Here is a 22,172-nt window from a genome sequence, read left to right on the forward strand (position 1 = left end):
ACTGGTTACATCCACCTCCAACAGTGGCTGAGAAAACACAGCCATACCACAAAACTGGAGGATTTGGATCTCAACTTCTCCTGTAACCAATGTGCCATCCAGCAAGACCTGCCTTTCTGGTTTTTAGTGATTTAAGTTTGTAAGGTGCAACTTCTTATTATTGTAACCTGCCAGTTCCTAAAAACAATTAATCATGTGGCTCCAACTGAATATAAACGGCTCACACACTGTATCAAGTCAGATCGCGGGTGGTGCCAGACATGGGGGTTCCAATATCTCAGAAAAGACACCTTTCTGTTTCACACACTACAGTGTCTGGAGTTTGCAGGGAATGGCGCGATGAGCAAAAACACCCACTCAACACCATTTCTGTGGTTACAAATTCCTTGTTAATTATAATAACGATGATAATAAAAGTAACGACACATTTGTTGATCCTTGTGGGGAAATTCTCTTTCCACCTATCCCATCTTGCTCTTCGTGACACACACACAGCCACATACGTAGGTGAGATCGAGATTGGCAGCAAGATAAGTAAGAGAAGAGTGGTGAGACTCGTTACAGCTAACAAGAAGGTCACGAGCACAAATATAACAATACCAGTGCAACAGTGGTATGCAAAGTCTTCTCTAAAAGAGCAAGTTCTCCACCCTACAAGTGATTCAGTATGAAAAAGATAGTACCGGCTATGTGTACCCAAATAAGTGGCCGCTGAGAGTATCTACATATAAGGCTACTTATTGTACATTTTAAAAAGATTATTATTATTATTATTAACATTAGGAGCAGCGTTTGTATGTTATATAATGTATTATTGCAGCAAACAAGTTAAATTAGTAATAATGTGTATTACACTCTGCATCAGTAGCGAATAAATTCCACTCAGTGTTTTACGAAATAATCATCAACCCCAAGTTATTCAATGTTTTACACAACTGGACTGAAGTCAGCGTAACTTGTAGAGTTCACAGGCAAACAGGCATGGGACATTTGACAGCCCAAAAGAGTAAGAGTGAATTATATTTCTTAGAAATTGGGTCGATGTCGGTGGAAAAATGCTTACCTACTTTCCCGATAAATAATTTTACGGCATTTTTTCTGCCAAGATTATTACATCAATTAATAAACTGTGGCCTGCAATCTGAGTACAAATCAACGGAGATGTATGTCGAGACTTGCTGACGCTAATTGAGAAAGAACGGTGCCTAATAACTAAGGAACTGTTCCCCCAAAAGGCGTGGTTATTGTAATAACAATATGCGTAATCCCACAAATTAAATACCGGGTCTCAATAAACACGGGCATTTATTTGATATTTAAGAGTTATTTGCATTTAATAGACGCTCCTTGAAACCAATGAGAAAGAAGGCTAGGAAAGCGCAGCCAATCATCGCTTCTGCGGTGGGAAAGTGGGCGGTTCGAAGAGACACACCACCTCTAAACGGCTTTGCCCTCAGATCCTGCTCTGTGGCGATTGCGGTTCTGCGCGCCAGCAGCCTGTCTTTTCTGCTTATGCTGCTGGGGGACGAGTCGCCGAGACAGACAAAAGGGATTTCATTTATGGACATATAGAAAGAGTTGCAATCTGCTCGGAGCTGAGGCGCACGGAAAACATGAAGGCACTGCGCTGCTGCGCTGTAGTTGCGCTACTCAATTTAGTGAGCGGGTCCGATTTCTTAGAGAGGTCCAGCGTCGCTCATTTGTCGCTGGCGAAGGACCCGAAATTACGGGATGCTCGTAATGTTAGGAAGAGATCCTTGCCAACCTCCCCAGAACTTAGCGTGGGAACGGCAGATCCTGGGGGAGACTCTTGCGGGGCTCTTCGGGAATATGATGCGACGTTGAACAGCAGCACTCACCCCGTGAGTATCTTCAACCTGGGAGCTCCGTTTAGCTGTCTGCATACTTTTTTTTTCCTCCCTTTCCAGACTCACGGGCTCTTACCATAGCCATATTTCCAGTTATTCAAACCCAGCAATCTAGGGCACTCGTAATTTGGGTCTGACCTATAGACATTTACTTCCCCCGTGGGATTTAAATTATAATATAATATTCTGAGTTTGGAGGTTGACCAACAGGACTAGGTAAAGGGAGTCGCATTCTGTTTTATTTTGGTCATGCAAGAAGCTACTGACATGAATCTTTTTTTTTATTTCATCCGATGTACTAAAAATTACATAGTATCTTAGCAATCATTGATGTCGGGGGAAAATAAAACTGGGTGTTATGATACATTCTTATCATACTTGGCCATCTTTTGAAACTTTGTAATTACTTTGTATTTTCTTAACTGGCGTCGCATTTTCACCACGAAAGCCACATATTCTCATAAGCATTATGTATAATTATAACAAGCTTTATTTAGAAATCATTTTTAGATTTCTTTTTCGCCGAGCTGTACTGCTTACTGTAACTTACCGACACCATACTCCCTCGCTTACTGTCAGAGACACAGAGGTGTTATTTGATCTCTGATGTGCGAATATTTGTCCATTTTTTAATTATTAGGTAGGGAATGCCGCTCCTGTTTAAATCTTTTAAAAAGTGTAATAGCAACCCGAAGTTTAGCCAGTGGCAGTTCTAAGAAGCGAAAGACAACACTGACATAGGGTAACTCGATAGTTTTCTTCTGATTTATTAACATTAATCCTAACCTTTCTGGAACAGGAAAAAAGAGCACGTTCTGGAATAGAAAAGAGAACATATTGTAAAACTGATAATCATATGTATGTTTCCCAGATACTCATAACCTGGACGGATTTGTGGATCATGTTACATGTTTAGAGTCATTTGCATTTTATGATGAGGGTGGAGGTCGGCCCTGTTATCCAGGTCTTACTGGTAATACTGAGGCTAGCTGGAGCACTATGGGTGGAAGTGAGCTGGGATTAGCCCTTGGTTAGCCTGCCTGGATTCCCGGAAGGTAATTCCCAATCTGACCACTCGGAAATTCTCGTTCCTCCCTGTCCTTGGGCTACTGTTGGCGTTCTTCTTGGTGGCTGTGACAACCTTTTCTCCATAGATTTGTGGATTGTTTCCCATGTTTTGAGGCCATGTCTTCATCAGTTCCGGTAGTTTCCCTTCAAGGGAGTGATCTAGTCAACTACTGTTGTGACTTATTTCACCAAAGGCGTCAGATATTTGAGATCTGGAGCAGAGGGACAATTACTGGGTGAGGTTGGAGCTTGTGAATGCTCTCAGGCAAGAGTGTGTAGTTGTTCCTCTACTTTCTATGACAATCAGTCTCTCACAGAAACTGGAGAATAAATGTGAAACAATCAAACTCTGGTCTATTGACTTGAGTGTGCCGAATGCTTCCAGAATTGTTCCCTTCTATGGTTCTACACAACGGGTTCCTTGTGCTTTTGGGAAGGCTTTTGAAATCCCTCCTGAGTGGTTCTCCTGTTACCTCTGAGGCGCAGCTAGTGTTGGTTCCCACTGAGATGCAGGTTGACCTAAAGCCTCTGTGTATGTGTGCATGAATGTTGATTGGACAATAAATGAGGAATTAAATGAGTTGAGGAAGGGTGTGGACTGTGTCTTCCGTAAACATCGTTGGGCAGAGTCAGGCCCTCCCTCTCCCCCCAGGGTATATGAGCCATTTGCCTGACTTAGGTATTGCCTGGCCAATATCCGGATATACTGGAATTCCAAGTGCCTTGGCGGGGTGCCTGTCTACTTAAACAGGATGATGTGCTTCACCTGAGACTTACGGAGGACCCAAAGAGGAAGCTTGTGTGTCTTAGGTCAGATGTAAATAAAGAGCCTCCAGGCTTAGTCCTGGGGAGACACCCCCTGGAGACGACGTTGTGTTAACACCCCTTCAGCTTAATTAGAATCTCCGCGAGTCTGGCTATCACTTTCAAACGAAAATATTAGCATAGCCCAGCCGCTTTTGTGAAGTAAATGTGAGGTTATATTTTTGTTCTAGAATTTTTTTGTTTGCTTGTTCCATAATGAAACTTTGCATCTTTTTAGCCCTGTAAACAAATGCCATGGACGAGGTTGCCTGTTTGCAGTCAAATTATGATCCTTTGAACAGAGCTTGAATTTAAATGACTACATTCAGGGCTGGACTGGGATTAAAAATCGGCCCTGGAACTTAGGGTCCTCTACGGTAAATTTTGCTGGGGCGGATCACCATGACAGGTTTCGCCTGCCTGCATACCTATCGGCCCTCTGGGAAAATGCCTGGATCACCAGATGACCAGTCCAGCCCTGGCTGCATTGCAGGCATGAGGTCACATCATTCTTAAGTTATGACTTAAATTCTTCTCCTTTCCGTCATGTTTCTGTAGGTGAATAAACTTCTGAAACCCCATTCGATTCTTTTGCTAGTCGCTCCCGTGGATGCGATCGCTGCAGCATTGTAATATTAGAATTCCTACAATCTTGGTATTCTGGCACAGCATCATAGAATGTCTTGAAGCAGTGAATTTATGTGTTGTGATTTTTTTTCTCCTTCCAAATTACTCCTCCTGTTCAGCTTCTGGAATTCAGTGGTAGTGTTACCAAGATGTAGTAGGTGGAGGTATTACTGCACACACTGTGGCTAGCTGGAGCGCCATGGGCGTGAGTGAGCTGGAATTAGCCCTTGGTTAGCCTGCCTGGATACCCAGATTCAAGTAATTCCCAAACTGGCCACTGGGAAGTTCTCGTTCCTCCCTGTTCTGGTCTGCTGTTGGCATTCTTCTTGTTGACTGTGCGAATTTTCTCTCCAGATGGCCTTACCCTCCGTTGACATATTTCTTTCTTGCAGTGTGGTTTGTTGACTGAGGTTTGTTTTTGTAAGGTTGTTTGAGGAAAAGCTAAAGCAGAAACCAGTTAGGTTCTTCCTGATATGCTTGTTGTGTGGTTTCAAATCTGATTACAGCGATCAGGTGATACTCAAATGACCTCTGCACACATTAAACAAACCTGTCCCATTGCCTAGGAAAACCACACAATCTGTGCTTCCACATTTAGCATGTTTAACACGTGAAACCAGACATGCTGCTGGCAGCAATTTTAAAGATCTGTGAAATTTCTGGAAACAGTTTGTGTTATATTCTGACAGATGACTGATATATGCGAGACAGAGTGATCTCTTTCCAGCGTGGATGTTTTCTGCTCTAGTCTGTTCAAGCAGCATGAATAGCTGAGAGTGCTGTTTTAGACCTCGACAATAACAGTGTCTCCCTGACCAGTGAACTGTGTGCGGCTGGTTTTGATCAAGGAAGAGGAACTTCAATTTCACCTGTCAGTTCTCTGCTCATGTCGTACTAAAGATGAGGATTAAGTCTATAACCTGTGTATGTTTAGACTACAGTCAGTCCCCAGGATATGAACAAGATCCGTCCGCTGTTTGTCTTTAAGTTCAATTTGTAGTTAAGTTGGAAAAATAATAATACAGTACATAATAATAATGATGATGATAATTATATGGTAATAATAAAAGTATCTACATATGGTACTCTAATGTACCTCGAACCAATGAGCATTTGATGGCGAACAAAGATTTCATAAGCGACACAAAGTAGCACGTGCATTCATCATTACCCACCATTGTATTTAACTTGAATGTTTTAAATAATAGACTTCATGGCAGTTTGTTCGTAAGTACAAGTTGTGTAGAAGTTGGATGTCTTAACCTGGTGACTGCCTGTATAACCATGGAAAATGAGTGTTTATCAGTTATTTTTTCCCCCAGTAGCCTCACACGACTGGCATTCGACGGTGGCTGCTTTGGAGAAATTTCTCTCCTGGACCAGTTTTTTGTGTGAAAACATTCTATTCTGCTGTGGTGCATTTTTGGAACCCGGTCAGGGAGAACAGACAACGGTTTTGGCGTAAAGCGTAACACTGGCCTTCGAGTGCCCCTGGGACAAATGATCGTGTCGCCGTTTATTGTGCTTCGATAGTGAGGTACGGGGCGATAAGTATCAGTGTTTGATTTGCTTGCCATGGGGCTGTCTGGCTCCTCTGTGGTTTTGTCAGTTCCAGCCTTGCTGTAACTGCGCTGGAATGCTGGTGCCCCTGCATGTTTGCGTAGCACAGCCTAGAGAGAGCCTCTTTCCCATGGTGCCCTGGGAAATGCATCCTGGTTCAGGTGATCAAAGTTCGATTGAGGATGACTGCTCTTCTCCTGCACACTTGACATTATTCAGAGTGGCTTGCAAAGTTGGCTCCGCAGTCCTCTCTCCTTCTGGCTCGACGCGAAGTGTTGGTGCCGAAGCACGAGTTCCAATGGACGCCAAAGAACCGCAGGAAAGCTGTGTGTCGGAAAAAAGGGTCAGAATCTCCCGGGCTTCTCTTGTTGACACAGGTGGCGTTCAGAGGTGAGGGAACATCAGAACCCTAAAGCCCTCGTCGTCATGGCAATGATTCCAGAAGACTGAAAAACAACAACACAGAAAATATGAAATGTTAGATGCACACTGGGCTCTGTTGTGTGGACTACAGTCATTACAGACATAGGTGGCCAGAAATAGTTCACCGCTCAGTTGCACTTTGTTTGAGACGGTGCACGCTGTGTGTATGTGTGGGATGGGGTTATTTAGAAATTGATGTTGATATTACACATTTGAACATTGCTTGAATTTCCCCAGATCGTCTACAGGACACCCCACCATGAATGAATCCCTCAAAGTAATTATAAAGCTCTCATTTAGCTGCATATTTAATGTTTTTTTTTTCTGTTTAGTTGTGATTCATTCTGAGTCATTTGATTATGAAAGGCCTTCTTATCTTTGACAAAGATAAGCGATATTCTGCAGTGGTGTGATCTTTTAGTGCTGAAGAGCTATTAAATTCTGATTTGCTCTTCCCCATATCTTTTCACTTATTTTGCTTTTTAACTGAGTACCTTTTTTTGAGAATTTCTGAACTATACTAGTTAGGTAAGAATTTATTTCCTGATTTGTTAGCTTTGAGAAATGTCTCTCTCTCTCTCTCTCTCCTCCCTCTCTTTGTTTTGTTGTCGAGAAGTAAGTGCTGGTTGTCATGGTGTCATTGTGATCGGGTGGTGTCTGTTATCTAGTAGCTGTAGCAAACCGGTTCCTGCAAGCCAGGTGGGGGCCATCGTTGTTCAGAAGCCCCTATAAATGGTTAAAGGGAGCAGCACAGCAAGAAGGCTTTCGAGCGCGTCAAACCCTGGCACCAGAATGCAGCCTTATCCAAAAATAGACTTATGATAAATAAATGAGTACTAATGTCATGCCAAACCAGTTGTGTTGCATTTTCCTGTGGGTTCGAAAAGGAGAGGAGGAGTTAAGCTCGTGAGGGGGGGTGTGGATTTGAGTGTGGACACGGCAACAGCAGGGCAACAACAGTGAGAGTAGATTCAATATTCTACACTCTGCTGCCCCCCCCTCATCCTCTCTACACATGGCACCCAAGGGAAAACCGCAGGTCATGTTTTGCACTGATGCCCACAAAGGAGGTTGTGTCAACTCTTGCTGCAGTAACAGTTGGCTTATGTTTACGGTTCCCTTTTCTTCCTGCAGGGTGATGGCGGGTGTTGACATCCATGTTTATTTTTTTATGAGAGATGGCAATTTCAAAGGCCCTCCTCTTGTCTGAAGCATTATGCGATACTTGTGGACCTTATCTTCCTGTCTGTCTTGAGGAGTGGTTCTCTGTGTTTACTTGGTTTGCCTTACATTACGTCGCTGGTTCTCTGAGCCATTGTGGACCAAGGTTCCCGCAAGGAGTCACGTTGAGTAAATAGGTGTTTTTCCCTGTTGGTTTGAACAGGCAATCAGGCAGGAAAGTTCCTGGTTAACATCCTGTTGGCATTTGAGACTGGCGTTCGTGGGCAATCCTCTCCACCAGTTCCTCAGCACCTTGCATTGTTGATAAGGCTTTCACGGAAACCTGGTAGACCTGGCTACAGATATCGGTTACTGGGTTGGGAGTTAATGATCATGCACAATGTATGAGTGTGCCCTGTAGTGCACGAAAGTCCTGAGGTTTGCGTAATGCTGATTTGCTGATCAGAGGGGTGAGAGGTGAGGGGTAACACTACATGCTCTATACAAACTGCAGGCAACTCGGACAGCCTGCCGCTCTTGTGTGTCCTCGGGGCAGGCCCCAGGAGAATGCGGTTGAGTCCAGTTTAATTGCTGGGCTGTGGTTCCCCAATCTGACTCCACTTAGGGCAAATATGCAAACGCTGCCCTAGGCACCTTGATGCTTCTGCTATGTCCTTTTTTTGAGGTTTTATTTGACCCTTTTTTGTGCATGGCGGTGAATTTACTTGTGACCTGGTGTCAAATGGAGGGAGGGATTATACCTCTCCATTTTTTATGATGACACAAATGTCAAGGAGGAGCAGAGTGGGATACTGTGGACATCCTGTTATACAGGAAACACATCTTTTGTGGCACTCCACTTGCAAAAAGGGTCTGTTTATGTTTCAGTTGGTGATGCACAGAAGACTATTGGATAGGAGCTGGTGGTGTAACGGAATCTTGGGCTTAGGGGTATAATGTCTGGTCCCTGTGGTTCTCTTGAGGTAAATGGTTGAATTTATGAAATCATCCAGCTGTAGGTATAATTATTAATCTGTAAATCTATAAAAGTGTCAAAGAGTAGCAGGGAAACATCCTGGTTAGCAGTGTGACTTTACAGCCTCCGGTTGTGGCTCATGTTCTCCCCGCGTTTGTGTGAACTGAATATCCCTTGAGAGCTCTGTTTTCCTCACAAAATTCAAAAAACAAATGGTTATGTGAACGGTAGGTTGAATTGCCATCTATAAATTGCTCTTTGTGTGTGATTGTGTGCCCTGTGATGGACTGGCATCCTGCCCAGTGTGTTCCCTGCCTCGTGCCATGTGCTTCCTGGCATTAGATCCTGGGTGTCTGCGGAATAAGCACTTTAGGAAGATCAGTGGATGGATAAATGTGTCAAATAATCAGCTATGTCAATCTTTTTAGGTCACTTTAGGTCACTTTAGGTCACTTTAGGTCACTTTAGGTCACTCTAGGACAGGCCAGTCTTATCCAGAAAGGGCCGGTGTGCATGCGGATCTTTACTGTAACTCCCTAATTAGAGATCTGATTGGCTGGATAGTCCTCAAACCTGAGTTTGAACATATGACCTTAAGGTTATCCCAAAATCTTTAAGATAAGATTGGGGATCCCCTCTTCTAGGATCTCTAGGGCATGGATGAGATTGCCTTGTGTGGTAATGCACTCCTTCTGTTCTCTCTCTGCAGTATGTCTTCAGAGACCTGAGTGGCTCCGTGTCATTGGCCTGGGTGGGAGACGGCACCGGGGTGAGTAAGCAGATCTAGCGATCGAGGATGTACAGCCACCTGAGAAAGCAGCACGGTTGGGTGTGTTTCTATTCTGCAAGGGATCATGGGTGGTCCAGATGCCATATGCAAGGGCAAACCCGTCTTGGTCCCTCTCCCGTAGATATCTGGGCACTAATCCAAGACACAACCAATTTCTGTGTGAACATTGCTTGTGTTCATAAACGGGAGTTATTGTGGTAAAAAAAAAAAGAATAGTTATTTGTCTGACGCTTAAACCAATTTGGAGATTTTCTGGAAATACATACCATGGAAACAGGTTGTGACATCTGTTGTCTGTGTGAACAAACAACAGGCTGTGGAGTCTAATGAACCCTTTTTGTTATTTTAGAAACATACTTAATTTAATTATTCCAGCTTACAGTTTGATTCTTACAAATGTGCATTTATGATTTTTTTTACAATCAAGATTTTCTTTTTATGGGCATGTAAAATACAATTTATGAGTATTATAGCAAATGATACCTTCCACTCCCGCCAGCCAGTCCGCTCACCACAGTTAAATTTGCTGGTCAGCAGGAAGTGGGGAGCCGCGGTTCTGAGATTCCCACGGCTTTCGCGTTCCTGTCAGACTGCCTCTCTGGTTCCTGAAAGTTGCCACACGGTTGTGCAGTTATTCTGGACCCCACTGGACACAGATTATCACTAGTTAGCATCTACAGGTAGCATGAGACAATGTCATTGGTACAAAGGGTCTCTGACACACCCATGAAACATAAAGCGTCCTGTACCTTTAATTTTCAAGCATTGTGTTGCGACGGGCCCAGTCATATCCCGCTTACTGGTTCCCAAACGTTTGTTCACAAGCAAAGACAACAACATAATGAACTGTAAAATTTGGAATGTTTCTCTTGCAGTTGAGAGGAATTCCCACAATGTAAAAACAGTAGCAGTGGTTGTGTTGACTGGCAAACTTGACCAAGTTCTGCTGAATATATATATGATGCTTTATTTTTAATGGCGCATGAAAAACTTCTTTGAGGAAATATTTCACTTAATTAGACAGCAAAAGTATAGAACTGAGTGATTTTTTTAATAATGGTGACTTCGTTTTCTCGATCCTCTTTTTCAGCATCTCCTTTCCCCTTTTTCCTGTACATGTATTGTTTACTGTACTCTGAAATATGCATTGAGGCATTAAGACACATTACCGTGACTGAGCGAAACACCGTAGTTCTGCATACCTTTGTTGACTCTTCTGTCAGTGTGCTATGAGCCAAACTTAGGCATTAGCTTTTCAAAGTGCTATGAACACTGTCCTCTTATCCAATCTGTCCCTCGCCTGCAAAATCGTCTGTTCCTGGCGGTCGATCTTGGCAACATGGCGGAACATCATCTTGACCTGTTTTTACACTGTGACGTTCAGCAGCTTAAATAAAGATGGGTTTTGTTGACAACATGTAGAGTAACTGGACACATCTAACCTTAAACTTACATGCCAGCAGAGAAAGAGAAAAGGAAGATTATTTTTCATGTTAAACAATGGGGAAAAAAAACGGAACAGTGATTGGGTGATCAGTTGCCATAGATACCACCAATGACGTTGGCTCTTTCACACAGGTGATTCTGGCTCTAACAACATACCAGGTGCCTATTTTCATGCTGCGGTTTGGCCAGTCAAAACTCTACAGAAGGTAAGTGTCAGTGCAGACCAACTAGATGGAGGAGGGGTTTAGCACAAAATTTCATGTGTGTGTGAATATCTGTACTTGTACTGGCAGTACAGCAAAACACTTTGCATCTCCCTCCCCCACAGTACAAACTATGGGAAGTTTTTCGAAGATGTGACGCAACTCATTAACAACACCTTCATTCGCTCCGAGTTTGGCATTGCTGTGGGCCCTGAGAATTCTGGGAAGGTTGGTGGAAGACTGAGCATTTTTAGATGCTTTCAGCCACAGACCCCATTATGTCTGCTACTCCGCACAGGGCGGAGGTTTTAGATCAAATTGTATCAGATTGTATCAGCCTCTATTAGTCTACCTACCGATGTTGGCATTTATGAGGAGTTAAAGTAGATTCTTCCTGTTTTAACAATGCAAACTCCAGTTGAAATATACAATATTTGGGCAGGCCACCGATGCAGATGCTCTCTCTATTCAGGTGATTCTCACCGCCGATGTGCCAGGGAGCCAGGACATCTCGCGAATCTTTCTTTCCAAGGACTTCGGGGAAACTTTCATGAGCATCGACCTCTCCTTCGAGCCGGTGACACAAATATCCTACAACCCCAGCGACAGCGAGGCACTGCTGGCAGTGAGCTCCACTGTAAGTCGCTTTAACCAGAGTCCCGCGATGCTTTTATATGTGTCATGCGAGCGTATGCATGCTGCCAGGCGGGATCTGGGATCGGAACCAGCTGGGTGTTCGCTTGGGAATAATGTGATTTCTGGGGCTGAGAGAATATAATTATTATTATATATTATATAAAGACTGGGACAAGTTAACCACAGCCTGCCCTCCCCAGACAAATCATACGTAAGCAAATACACACCCATGTACCTACATATGCTCTTGATAATGAACACACTACTGATAAACTCATTACGGAAGATAATCTTCGATGGCAGTGGCAAGCATCTTTGTGTATATTTTATCGTAAAGGTTTCTTAAAGATGTTTAAGCGATAGAGACTTTAATCTTTCTGTTTTATTTGCCCATTTGCCTGCTTGCCTCCTTGTTTCAGAACGACCTCTGGCTGTCGGAGGATTTTGGCAAGAGCTGGAAGAACATTCATCATTCTGTGTGTCTAGTGAAATGGTAAGAAGCTCCGGCAGAACCAGTGAGTGACTGGGACCTCTGCTCACCCTTCGATTCCGCGTAGCAGTAGCCACCTTTAAAAGGGCGGTCAGACGGGCTGTATAGGGTGTGTCTGCCAGCCAAGCCATCCAGGGAACTGTTTTTTTGGGACTGCGTTAGCAGGCAACGATAAACCTGGCCTTGGTTGGGTCTGGAAGCCAGGCATTCTTGTCAACACACTTTTCTGGATTTACTTTGCCTTGCCCCTGCTTACCTTCTCTTAGACATGTGGACTAATGGCTTACAGTCAGTAAACTAAGATAAAGAGACTAAATAAATGGCTTACAATGCTCACAGGAACTCATGGAACACTTGCTTAATTAATAAAAAAAATAAACCATTATTTTATTAATTTAGAAGTTAAAAAGTTCACTGATAAGCATCATTGGGTGCTTTTTAATTAGTGACACCTTTGCAATAATATGAAACACCAGACATTTGTGTTTGGTATCCCTTTTGCAGCCAGTGACTACCAGTGTTGGGCATTTTAGGTCCAGAAGCTACAAATCCAGACCAAGATTTTGTTTCTACCAATGCATTCATCAATTCCAATCCGAATTTGTTTTCCAGTCCCTGCTCCAGTTTCATTTCCTGATTTGGATTGGAATTGATGAATGTATTCCGGAATGGCCCCAACCCTGGTTTCTACCACCCAGTTGAGTCGTCTGTAACTGTGTTTCTTTCTGCTCAACTGGATGGCAGAGAACTGCAATTAATAGCAAAATGGAAAGAACAGAACTGAACAAGTCAGTCAAAAAATTATGAAACCTAAAAAAAGAAAGTGTCTGTGTAAAGATATGAGCAGGTTTGTTAAACGCTGCTTGTCAATGGACTTTTCTTGCGAAACCAATTCATTTGCAACATTTTGGAAGGAATTATGCAAGCGTCCCAAGACTTTCTGTAAGTGATGTGACTAGAGGATGGGGGGGGGATCTAATGTCACATGTCCTTCATTTTAGGGGGCGAAATGGAGCAATCTTCTTCACCACCAGTCTTAACAGATCTTGCAGTGAGTAGCTTGGTTGAGCCTGTCGTGTTTTCCTTTCTGATTTGATATGGGTGGAGAGACATGTAGCTTCTCTCTTCCCTGTCAGGTGATAGGGGCATGCTGGAACTGAGGAGCACCTCTGACTATGGGAAGACTTTCAAGACCCTTGGCACCAAGATCTACTCTTTTGGCGTGGGTGGACGCTTCCTCTTTGCCTCGGTCATGGCTGACTCGGTAGGTTGACAGACAGCGTGGGTGTGTGTGTGTTTGTGCATGCATATAGACCAGTGTAAGAGCTCTGTGCATACGTTTGCTTCTGCTCCAGGGTACCCTACGTGTGATCCACGTCTCCCTGGACCAGGGTGACACGTGGAACATAGCTCAGCTTCCAGCTGTGGGGCACGAGCAGTTCTACTCCATCCTGGCTGCCAGTGATGACATGGTCTTCATGCACGTGGACGAACCGGGAGGTCAGTTTTCCCACTAACATGCTGGACTGGCTCTGCAGGGGTGGCTCCAGGGGACCTTAGCCTAGTGCCAGGGGAAACTCTACCCATGGGATCAGATAGACAGTAGACAGGGATGGTCGGTTATTCATGCAAAATCCAGGGTGGTTTGGTAGTCATTGTTAGCAGGTAACCCATACCAGATAGGGTCATTCGTAGTGTCATTACTCCCAGATTCAGGTTTTGGCACCATCTACGTCTCCGATGATCGTGGTGTTGTGTATTCCAAGTCTCTGGAACGGCACCTTTACAGCATCACTGGGGGCGATACTGATTTCACCAACATAACATCACTGCGTGGTGTCTTCATGACCACCGTGTTGGCGGAGGGTGAGTGTGTCTAGGCAGAGCCTAAGGGCCAGATCTAAATCAAGAGAGACAAAGACATTTCCCTCCAGAGGCAGGTTTGAGTGACTTTATGTGACATCCGGTCCCTGTGATTTACAGATGGCACATTGCAGACAGTTGTGACCTTTGACCAGGGTGGTGAGTGGAGGCCCTTACAGAAACCGGCAGAAGGCAGCTGTAACGCCCCATTACAGAGCCAAGAGCAGGTGATGACCCCTTTGGGTAGACAAGAGCAGAAAATCTGTGATCAGAAGAACCTTACTCTGTTTGCATGCACTTTGACGTGCTTACATGTGCTTGTCTGCGTGCGTGTGCACGCCTGCGTGTTCAGTAGGCCCTGACGACTATCCTTGGTTCTCCTCCCCTACAGTGCACCTTTCAAATCCATGCCTCCTACAGCATCTCCGCAAAGCTGAACGTTCCCATGTTGCCCTTGACCGAGCCCAACGCCGTGGGACTCATCCTAGCACATGGTACTTTCTCAGTCCAGCCGGCGGCAGGCAGCTGAAGTCCATCCTATTCCTGCCACCACTCGCAGTAGATCGCAGTGTGAATTTACCTGCCCCATTCCTAGTTGTGTAGTAAATGCAACCAACCAGGAACAGTTAGCTACTTTATAGTGATGCCTTAAGACCTTAACTTTCTGACCTCCTTGCAGGAAGCATGAGTGATGCTGTCTCGGTGATGGAGCCTGATGTATATGTATCAGATGACGGGGGCTATTCCTGGCAGCTGGCTCTCAAGGGCCCCCACCACTATGCCATCCTGGATTCGGGTGGGTTGCTGGTGGCAGTGGAGCACACGCCCTCCAACACCATCCAGCAGATTAAGTGAGTCTGGTCCAAGGGATTGGGGGTGGAGGTATCAGGGTGGGGTGTTAGGGGTCTGCTGTTTGATAGACTCTGTTCCACTGATGACCTGATGGCTGGCTTTTCTTGGCCATGTTAAGTCGTCTGGCCGCTGAGAAAGATGTTGATTCGTACCGTGGGGTGGTGACTCTATGCCAAAAGTGCCACACAGTCTGGTATCTGAGTGGATGCCGTCTGGCGAACTCTGTTAACATGAAGGAGGACAACAGGTTCATGATGATGCAACACCTCAGAGTGGTTAGGTGTTACCTATCAACGAGCACTTAATTAGCAGCTGGATCCCCGATGAGGGTTAAACAATCTACGCTTGTATGTGAAGCTCAGGCAGCTACTTATCCCAAGCCAAAACCCATGGAGGTCATCGCAGATGCCAGAGGGATCAGACTGTTCCACAAGGATCTGCTACTGTACTTCAGCTGTTCTCTTTTCTCTCTGAGCAGGTTCTCCACAGATGAGGGACAGTGCTGGCACGTGTACAACTTCACCAAGGAGCCGATCTACTTCTCTGGGCTAGCATCAGAGCCTGGGGCGCGCTCCATGAATGTCAGTCTCTGGGGCTACCGCGAGAACCTGTTCAGCCAGTTCTGGGTCTCCATCACAATTGATTTTGAAGAGCTGCTCAGGCGAGATTGTGAGTATTGGTCTTCTTCAGAGTGTGGGGGTTGTGGCACCTGGAATAATGTCAGGTCATAGTGAGGTAATCTTAGTCAGAAGAGGAAAGGAGGATGGAGCTGGAGAATTAAAGCTAGGTTGGTAGGCTTTAGGTTGATGATGGAGGAAGCTCTACTTGTCAGGTTGGAGCACGTTTTAGAGGTAGAACTTGTGGCTGGTGGTGGGTTCTTGCAAGTCATTGACATTTAGGCTTTTTTATGGCCTAGAGCCAAATTACAGATCTCCTTTTATTGATGGAAAAACAAGCTTGAAAAAAATGACAGAAGGATCTTACACTGCTGGCGGTGTCTAATACACAAGTTGCGTACATCTCCACAGGTGATATTAATGACTATGTGGAGTGGCTGGCGCACTCTGATGACATCAGCGATCCTAACGATGGATGCATGCTGGGATACAAGGAGAAGTTCCTACGACTACGCAAAGACTCAGTGTGCTTGAACGGCCGAGACTACGTGGTCAACAAGCAGCCGTTACCCTGCCAGTGTACGCTGGATGACTTCCTCTGGTAAGGAACTTAAAACATTATGTTATGAAAGAGAACGAGAAGAACAGTAGTCTGCATACTTCCTGACACATTCGAGGTTTAGGTCTAACCGTGATAACCTGTGCAGATAGGGTAACGCAGGAACTGTGGCATAATGAGCAACGCTAGTACCAACACGTGAAGAAAAACATTTCTCTCTTTTCAACATCTGTTCACAGACTTCTGTCCTTTCTTTTTGATTGCAAAGTGACGTGACAGGATTCTACAATTTGCATTTACATGTATTATATTTAGCAGACATTTTTGACCAAAACAACATACAAGCAAGGCAGAATCATTCTGGGTTTGAAATCATGCCATGTGCTGTAAGCCCCAGAATCCCTCTAGGGGTTCTGTGCTCCACATTGTGGTGTTGTGTGCCTCTGCAGTCTGTCCAAGACTTTTATAACCATGGTGTGTCGCCATGGACTGAGTGACCTTGGCGCCCATGAAGGGGCTGAGTAGCTATTTTGAAGCTGTACCTACTTACACCGTGTCCATTCTGTCGGCAGTGACTTTGGCTACTACCGTGTAGAGAACAGCTCAGAATGTGTGGAACAGCCGGACCTCCAGGGCAAGGTGCTGGAGTTCTGTCTACAAGGCAAGATGGAGCAGCTGCAGACTAAGGGGTAATGCTCATTCTGCCCGCCTTAGCACCTGAACACCCCCCTCTTGGTCATGATATTGTCAGCCATCCTTCCTTTTCTCTCTTGCCTGCTGTGTATTTGTCCTACAGCTACACCTCCATCCATGAGCCATCTTACCTGCAGGTACATTGGAAGTTTCGAACCCATTCAGTGATTGTAATGTCCTCCAAGATTAAATGCACTGCAGTAGATGGTGAAAATATCTTTTAAAATAGATTTGTTAATAAATATTTGTTGTATATTCAAAGAACATTAATAGTGAGTTTACCTCCGGTGCTGCAGTCTGTTATATATTCAAAGATCATCCATCCATCCATCCATCCATCCATCCATCCAACCATCTTCCAGCTGCTTCTTCAGTACAGGGTCATAGTATTCACAGTAAATGTGACTCTAAATTAGGAGAGAGCGATATGACAAAAACATCATATAATGAATCTTTCTTATGTTCGTTTTTAAAGACTCTTTTGCAAGTCAGGGTCGGTCTAATCTGGATGTAGAAAGTGTGCTTCTGCAGAAGGAGTAACGTGGGGGTAGGGGTGGGCGATACAGTAAAAATATCATATCGCGATTTTTTTTTTAGGCAAGATCACGATCCTCGATCTTATCGTAATTCTTTTTCATGCTGTTTTTTCTAACTATTTTGCAAGTTACTTAACAGTACAACCAAACAAAGGCAATAAAACCTAAAATACAAACCTGCTCAGCACACTCTTTTGGGGTTTCCTTTTGAGTTGGTTAATAAGGTTCCTTATTCTGCCATCCGACGTGCAAACCTTATCTTTGGAAAATTTGCAAATAACTGTTGCTTGCACCCTGTTGGTTTTGGAAAATCCAAACAAGTTCCAAATTACCGACGTCAAATTATTTTTAAGGACCAGCTCCGTCGTGCCATCCATGCCACTACGCTGGCAAATATGGGATGTGTTGCATGTTGCACATTGCATGTCAGGATTGGCGTGAAAGGGAGAGAGGAAGAAATACAAGACACTGCCTACTGCCGGTTTATTGGTGTATCGAAACAGATTTGACTGACAAAACAACTTTAGATGTGTGTATGAGCCATAGAACTGCAACTGCTAGAAAGTGCACTGTAGTGTGATACTAACGATCAGATCGTGGAGACACTGTAATTGTTCACGAACTAATATCGCGAAATATATTCTGGATTCACATTGCGGGAAATTGTGCTTTTTTTTCCTCACTAACCCTGCTTAAATGTATGAATGATTCGTACACGAAGGCAAGAAAGTCTGTGAGTTTGACCCTGACAATAAAAGAGAGTGGGATCCACTGTTGATTCCACCTGTAATGCTGGTCTCCTGCCATGTCTGTGATCCCCAGGTACCGGAAGATACCAGGAGACAAATGCGAGGGGGGTGTTGCACCCGAGCGCTCAGTGACTGACCTGAGCAGCAGGTGTGTCAGCAACATTTTGGTCACTGAAAAGCAGGTAAGGAATCTCCACTGCCGCTTTAGACTTCGCTGCACTAGTGTCATTCAAAACTGCTACTATTTTTCATGTATATGTAACATTCATTTTCGGTTTGCATTGTTATTGTTTTGTTATAAATTTGTAATATACCTCATAAGAATTTCAGTGACCTTTTATACTTGTAACAATAAATCAAAATCCTTACTCTCTCTGCCTGTCTGATCCCTCCCCCCTAGATGAACACAAGCACCTCCAGCACTGCACTCATCATACTGGTTGTTATTTGCACTCTGCTGATCAGTGTGGCTGCAGGGGTGCTCTTCATCAAGAGATACGTATGTGGAGGGAGGTAGGTATACATGCTGTCCTGGCACAGTGCCCTCTCCTGGGCTGGTGGGTTTATGTTTGGTTGGTGTGCACATCTGATTGTTCCTCTTGCAGATTTCTGGTCCACAGGTACTCAGTGCTGCAGCAACACGCAGACGCCAACGGCATGGAGACCGCGGACGCATTGGACACGTGTGCCATCAGTTCCAGCAGGAGGCAGTATCACGACGATTCTGATGAGGTACTGACCCATAAGCACAAGGGACAGAACTACTCTCCAAATCCACGGTTTGGGTCAGAGTTTGATATTTGAATCATGGTTCGGTCCTTACCTAGTTTTTTTTTTTTTGTTTTTGATTTTTGGGGTGGGGAGGGCAGGAGGTAATTAAGAAAAAAATGTGGAAAAAAATACAGATTTTATTAACAAACAACTAACAGAAGAACACCATCTTAGATTACCTTAACTTCACATGAATTAACATTTTTAATGTAAACAAAAAATCAATTAAAAATAAAATACTGTACTCACCTGGATAACCAAAATAATCTAAGGGTTTTTATCCATCCTGAGCTAATGAAAGTAGCCTAGGCATGATCGCTCAGTCATGATTGGACCAAAATAGTCATGTGACACACAATTGGAAGGTGTAACATTTATGAAATATACAGCTTGCTCTAACTTTAAATAGAACAATAACTTCAATGATTTATGGGTTGTGGTTTCAGAACCATTACAGCACTAATAAACACACGTGCACACGTGGGTATGAGTGTCGCAGGACCAACTGCTGTAGCTTGGCCAGGCTTCTTCACTTCTGTGTGCTGAAATGCCATTTGCCTTTGCTGTGCAGGACCTTCTGGATTGAGACCCAAAGGAAGCTGTATCCAGGTGGAAGGAGAATCCTGGGTAGACGCACCCTCCCCCCCCCCCAACTCCCAAGCACCATTCTCCTACAGTCCAACTCTGCCTATCCACGCCAGCTCCAGTACTAAAATTGCTGCTCTATCTAGTGCCTCGACCCCGCCACGCAAATCTCTCCAGAACCTTCAGCCACTTCTCAACCCGGCCTGAATGACCACCAGCCAAACCGTGTTTCAAATGCAGCATCCACTGCTTGTCCAGAAGCCCCCAGGAGACAGAGATCCACCCTCCACTGCTTGCCAGGACACCTTCCCGTCTTGTAATCTGGTTCTATGAGGTGTCACGTTTCATACAAATGTATGGGGATGGACTCCACCAGATGGCTGTCAGACAGGTGGCTGACCGGGTTGATCTGGGCTGGGAATTTGCCTTCTCCGGTCCTCTCAGCCACACAGCTTTGCCCGCCGGCCCTTGCGGTGAGAAACCCAGTGTGAAGAACTTGAAAGAAGAGGCACAGTTTGTCCTTTGGTCACAGAGATGTACTTGCTTTCCAGGCTGGTGAATACTGTCTGCTGTAATCTAAGAAAATGGTGTATATATATTTTTTTATCATGCTTCAAAAATATATGGAAAGCTGTTTAGTTTTTCCCCCCCCACTCTCTCACATTGGTGATCTGTGTATTTATGTAAAAAAGAAATCTTCATTTTTTTGATTTGTTTTGATGTAATAAAGAGAATTCTGGGAACTTTAACACTTTGTTTATTTTTATTGTTCTGCTACAACTTTGTAATTAATTCTACGACAGGTGTTCCAAAAATTCTTGTAGAATTCTGTTATGTCCACAAATGCATGGAATGTCTTAATCAATGGGCAATAAAGATCAGATGCAATGTTTTATAAACCCGATTCACTTAAGCTTTGTTTTAATCCAGTCTCAGGTCAACTTACCAGGTGTGATATTTGCTGGCAATTATTCAATGATAAACTCATGAGATAATTTGCAGTCCAGTTCATTACCACAATGAAGAAATCAAGAGCCGAGGAAAATCAGCACACAATAAAGGAATTACCCTTCCTGGTATATTTTAATATATTTTTCTTACATTTGAATCTTAAAATGTGGATACAGCATTAATTCGCTTATTGGTACTTCATTATACAATATTTTCTATAAGATAGTACCTTTGCACTATTTGCCTGATGTTGTGGAGTTTCCACTGCATTTTAACAGGCTTACGCTCATGGATGGTGCAGAGAGCATGTGATGGCCTGCTGAAAGCCCTCATAGCCCAAACCCGGACTTAGATGTTACACTCAGGGTTTGTCAACCTGTCCATTGACAGACCAATGTTTATAGTAAAAATTGTATTTTGATCAAAACGTTATTTATATTGATGAAAATGGATACCTCACATTTGATCTTTCATCTTTTTACATGAAAATTATTCAAGCTTAATATTTAAAGTGTGTAGGACATAGAAAGTTCTCCACAATGCCTATTGAGGTTGAAAGTCTGAGTAACCATCATATTTGTACACATGAAAACATTATCATAATCATATGAGCGTAGGAGCCCTCTATCACATTGTCATTTCACCGTACTTTCTGCAGACTGTGTGTCTGACCCTGTACCTATGACCACTAACTGTACTATATGCCAGTACTGCATCAAACATGCTTGAGAAACAGGTATTCTGGTTGTCTGCTTACTTTTTTAAGGTAAGTTGTTTATATATATTTATACACAACACACACACACATACATATATATATATATATATATATATATATATATATATATATATCCATCCATCTATTTTCCAAACGGCTTATCCTACTGGGTCGCGGGGGGTCCGGAGCCTATCACGGATGCAATGGGCACGAGGCAGGGAACATCCCAGGACGGGGGGCCAGCCCATCGCAGGGCACACTTACACACCATTCACTCACGCATGCACACCTACGGGCAATTTAGTAACTCCAATTAGCCTCAGCATGTTTTTGGACTGTGGGGGGAAACCGGAGTATCCGGAGGAAACCCCACGACCACATGGGGAGAACATGCAAACTCCACACACATGTGACCCAGGCGGAATATATATATATATATATATATATATATATATATATATATATTATATATATATACGCGCACACATAAAGTGAGAGTCATTTTATATGTATAATTTATATCTGGGAAGTAAAACATCTGGTTTTAGAGTTCATCGGAAGCAAAGTATAAGTAATAATTCAGTTCAACCAGTACTTATATTTCTATTATGGACTGTGGCTTTGAAGGTCATTGATGACTGTCAACAATATAGATGTCCTTCACAGTAACTGTGCTGATTATTGCTGGAAGCACTGGATTCAACATGTGACGCAATGTCACGCATATAGGTGTCACACTTTTTAGACGTGCTGCTTAGTTAAGACCCTCACACTTTATTTATGCCTTTTCTTGTTTTTTGGTTATTGTTTAAACTGTGTCAGCACTATGTAAAGGATTGGAGTATTCAATTATGCCTAAAAGTTTGTACTTAAATATTTAGTAAATAAAATAAAGCATTAAAAACATTTTAGACGTGCTTTACAATTATGATGAATACATTCGAATTTACGAACTGAAAAAGGTACAAATGACTAAAATGGAGATTCTATGGTTGATCAAGTAATTACCGCCTAAACCGCGTCTTCGTAACGACTAACAAAAGCAGTCGACGTTCATCTCACTACACACTTCCTGATACAGTAGCTTTGAATTTCGTACGCATAAAACCGTTGTAATACAAAACAGCTGCAGAAGCGCCATTTAGCAGTATTACGTCAACAGCGGACTGACTTGGGCGGAGGAACACGGCGGGCGCATGCGCAATGCTGCGGCATGGGCGTGGACG

The 22,172-nt window shown here is 43.8% G+C and overlaps 1 protein-coding gene across 1 annotated transcript; it reads left to right on the forward strand.

The window, feature by feature from the left end:
- Nucleotides 1-1,454: 1,454 nt before the first annotated feature.
- Nucleotides 1,455-20,176, forward strand: sort1a (sortilin 1a). The gene is made up of 20 exons (XM_049022856.1): nucleotides 1,455-1,862; nucleotides 9,197-9,256; nucleotides 10,856-10,929; nucleotides 11,052-11,154; nucleotides 11,399-11,563; nucleotides 11,982-12,055; nucleotides 13,054-13,103; nucleotides 13,189-13,316; nucleotides 13,408-13,552; nucleotides 13,763-13,918; nucleotides 14,036-14,142; nucleotides 14,307-14,409; nucleotides 14,595-14,766; nucleotides 15,246-15,436; nucleotides 15,796-15,985; nucleotides 16,516-16,632; nucleotides 17,995-18,103; nucleotides 18,322-18,434; nucleotides 18,527-18,653; nucleotides 19,264-20,176. The coding sequence occupies exons 1-20, from the start codon at nucleotides 1,614-1,616 to the stop codon at nucleotides 19,276-19,278; spliced, it is 2,448 nt and encodes an 815-aa protein (XP_048878813.1). The 5' UTR covers nucleotides 1,455-1,613; the 3' UTR covers nucleotides 19,279-20,176.
- Nucleotides 20,177-22,172: the final 1,996 nt, after the last annotated feature.

Source organism: Brienomyrus brachyistius, chromosome 8, assembly GCF_023856365.1.
Source record: "Brienomyrus brachyistius isolate T26 chromosome 8, BBRACH_0.4, whole genome shotgun sequence".
NCBI classification, from domain to species: Eukaryota; Metazoa; Chordata; class Actinopteri; order Osteoglossiformes; family Mormyridae; genus Brienomyrus; species Brienomyrus brachyistius.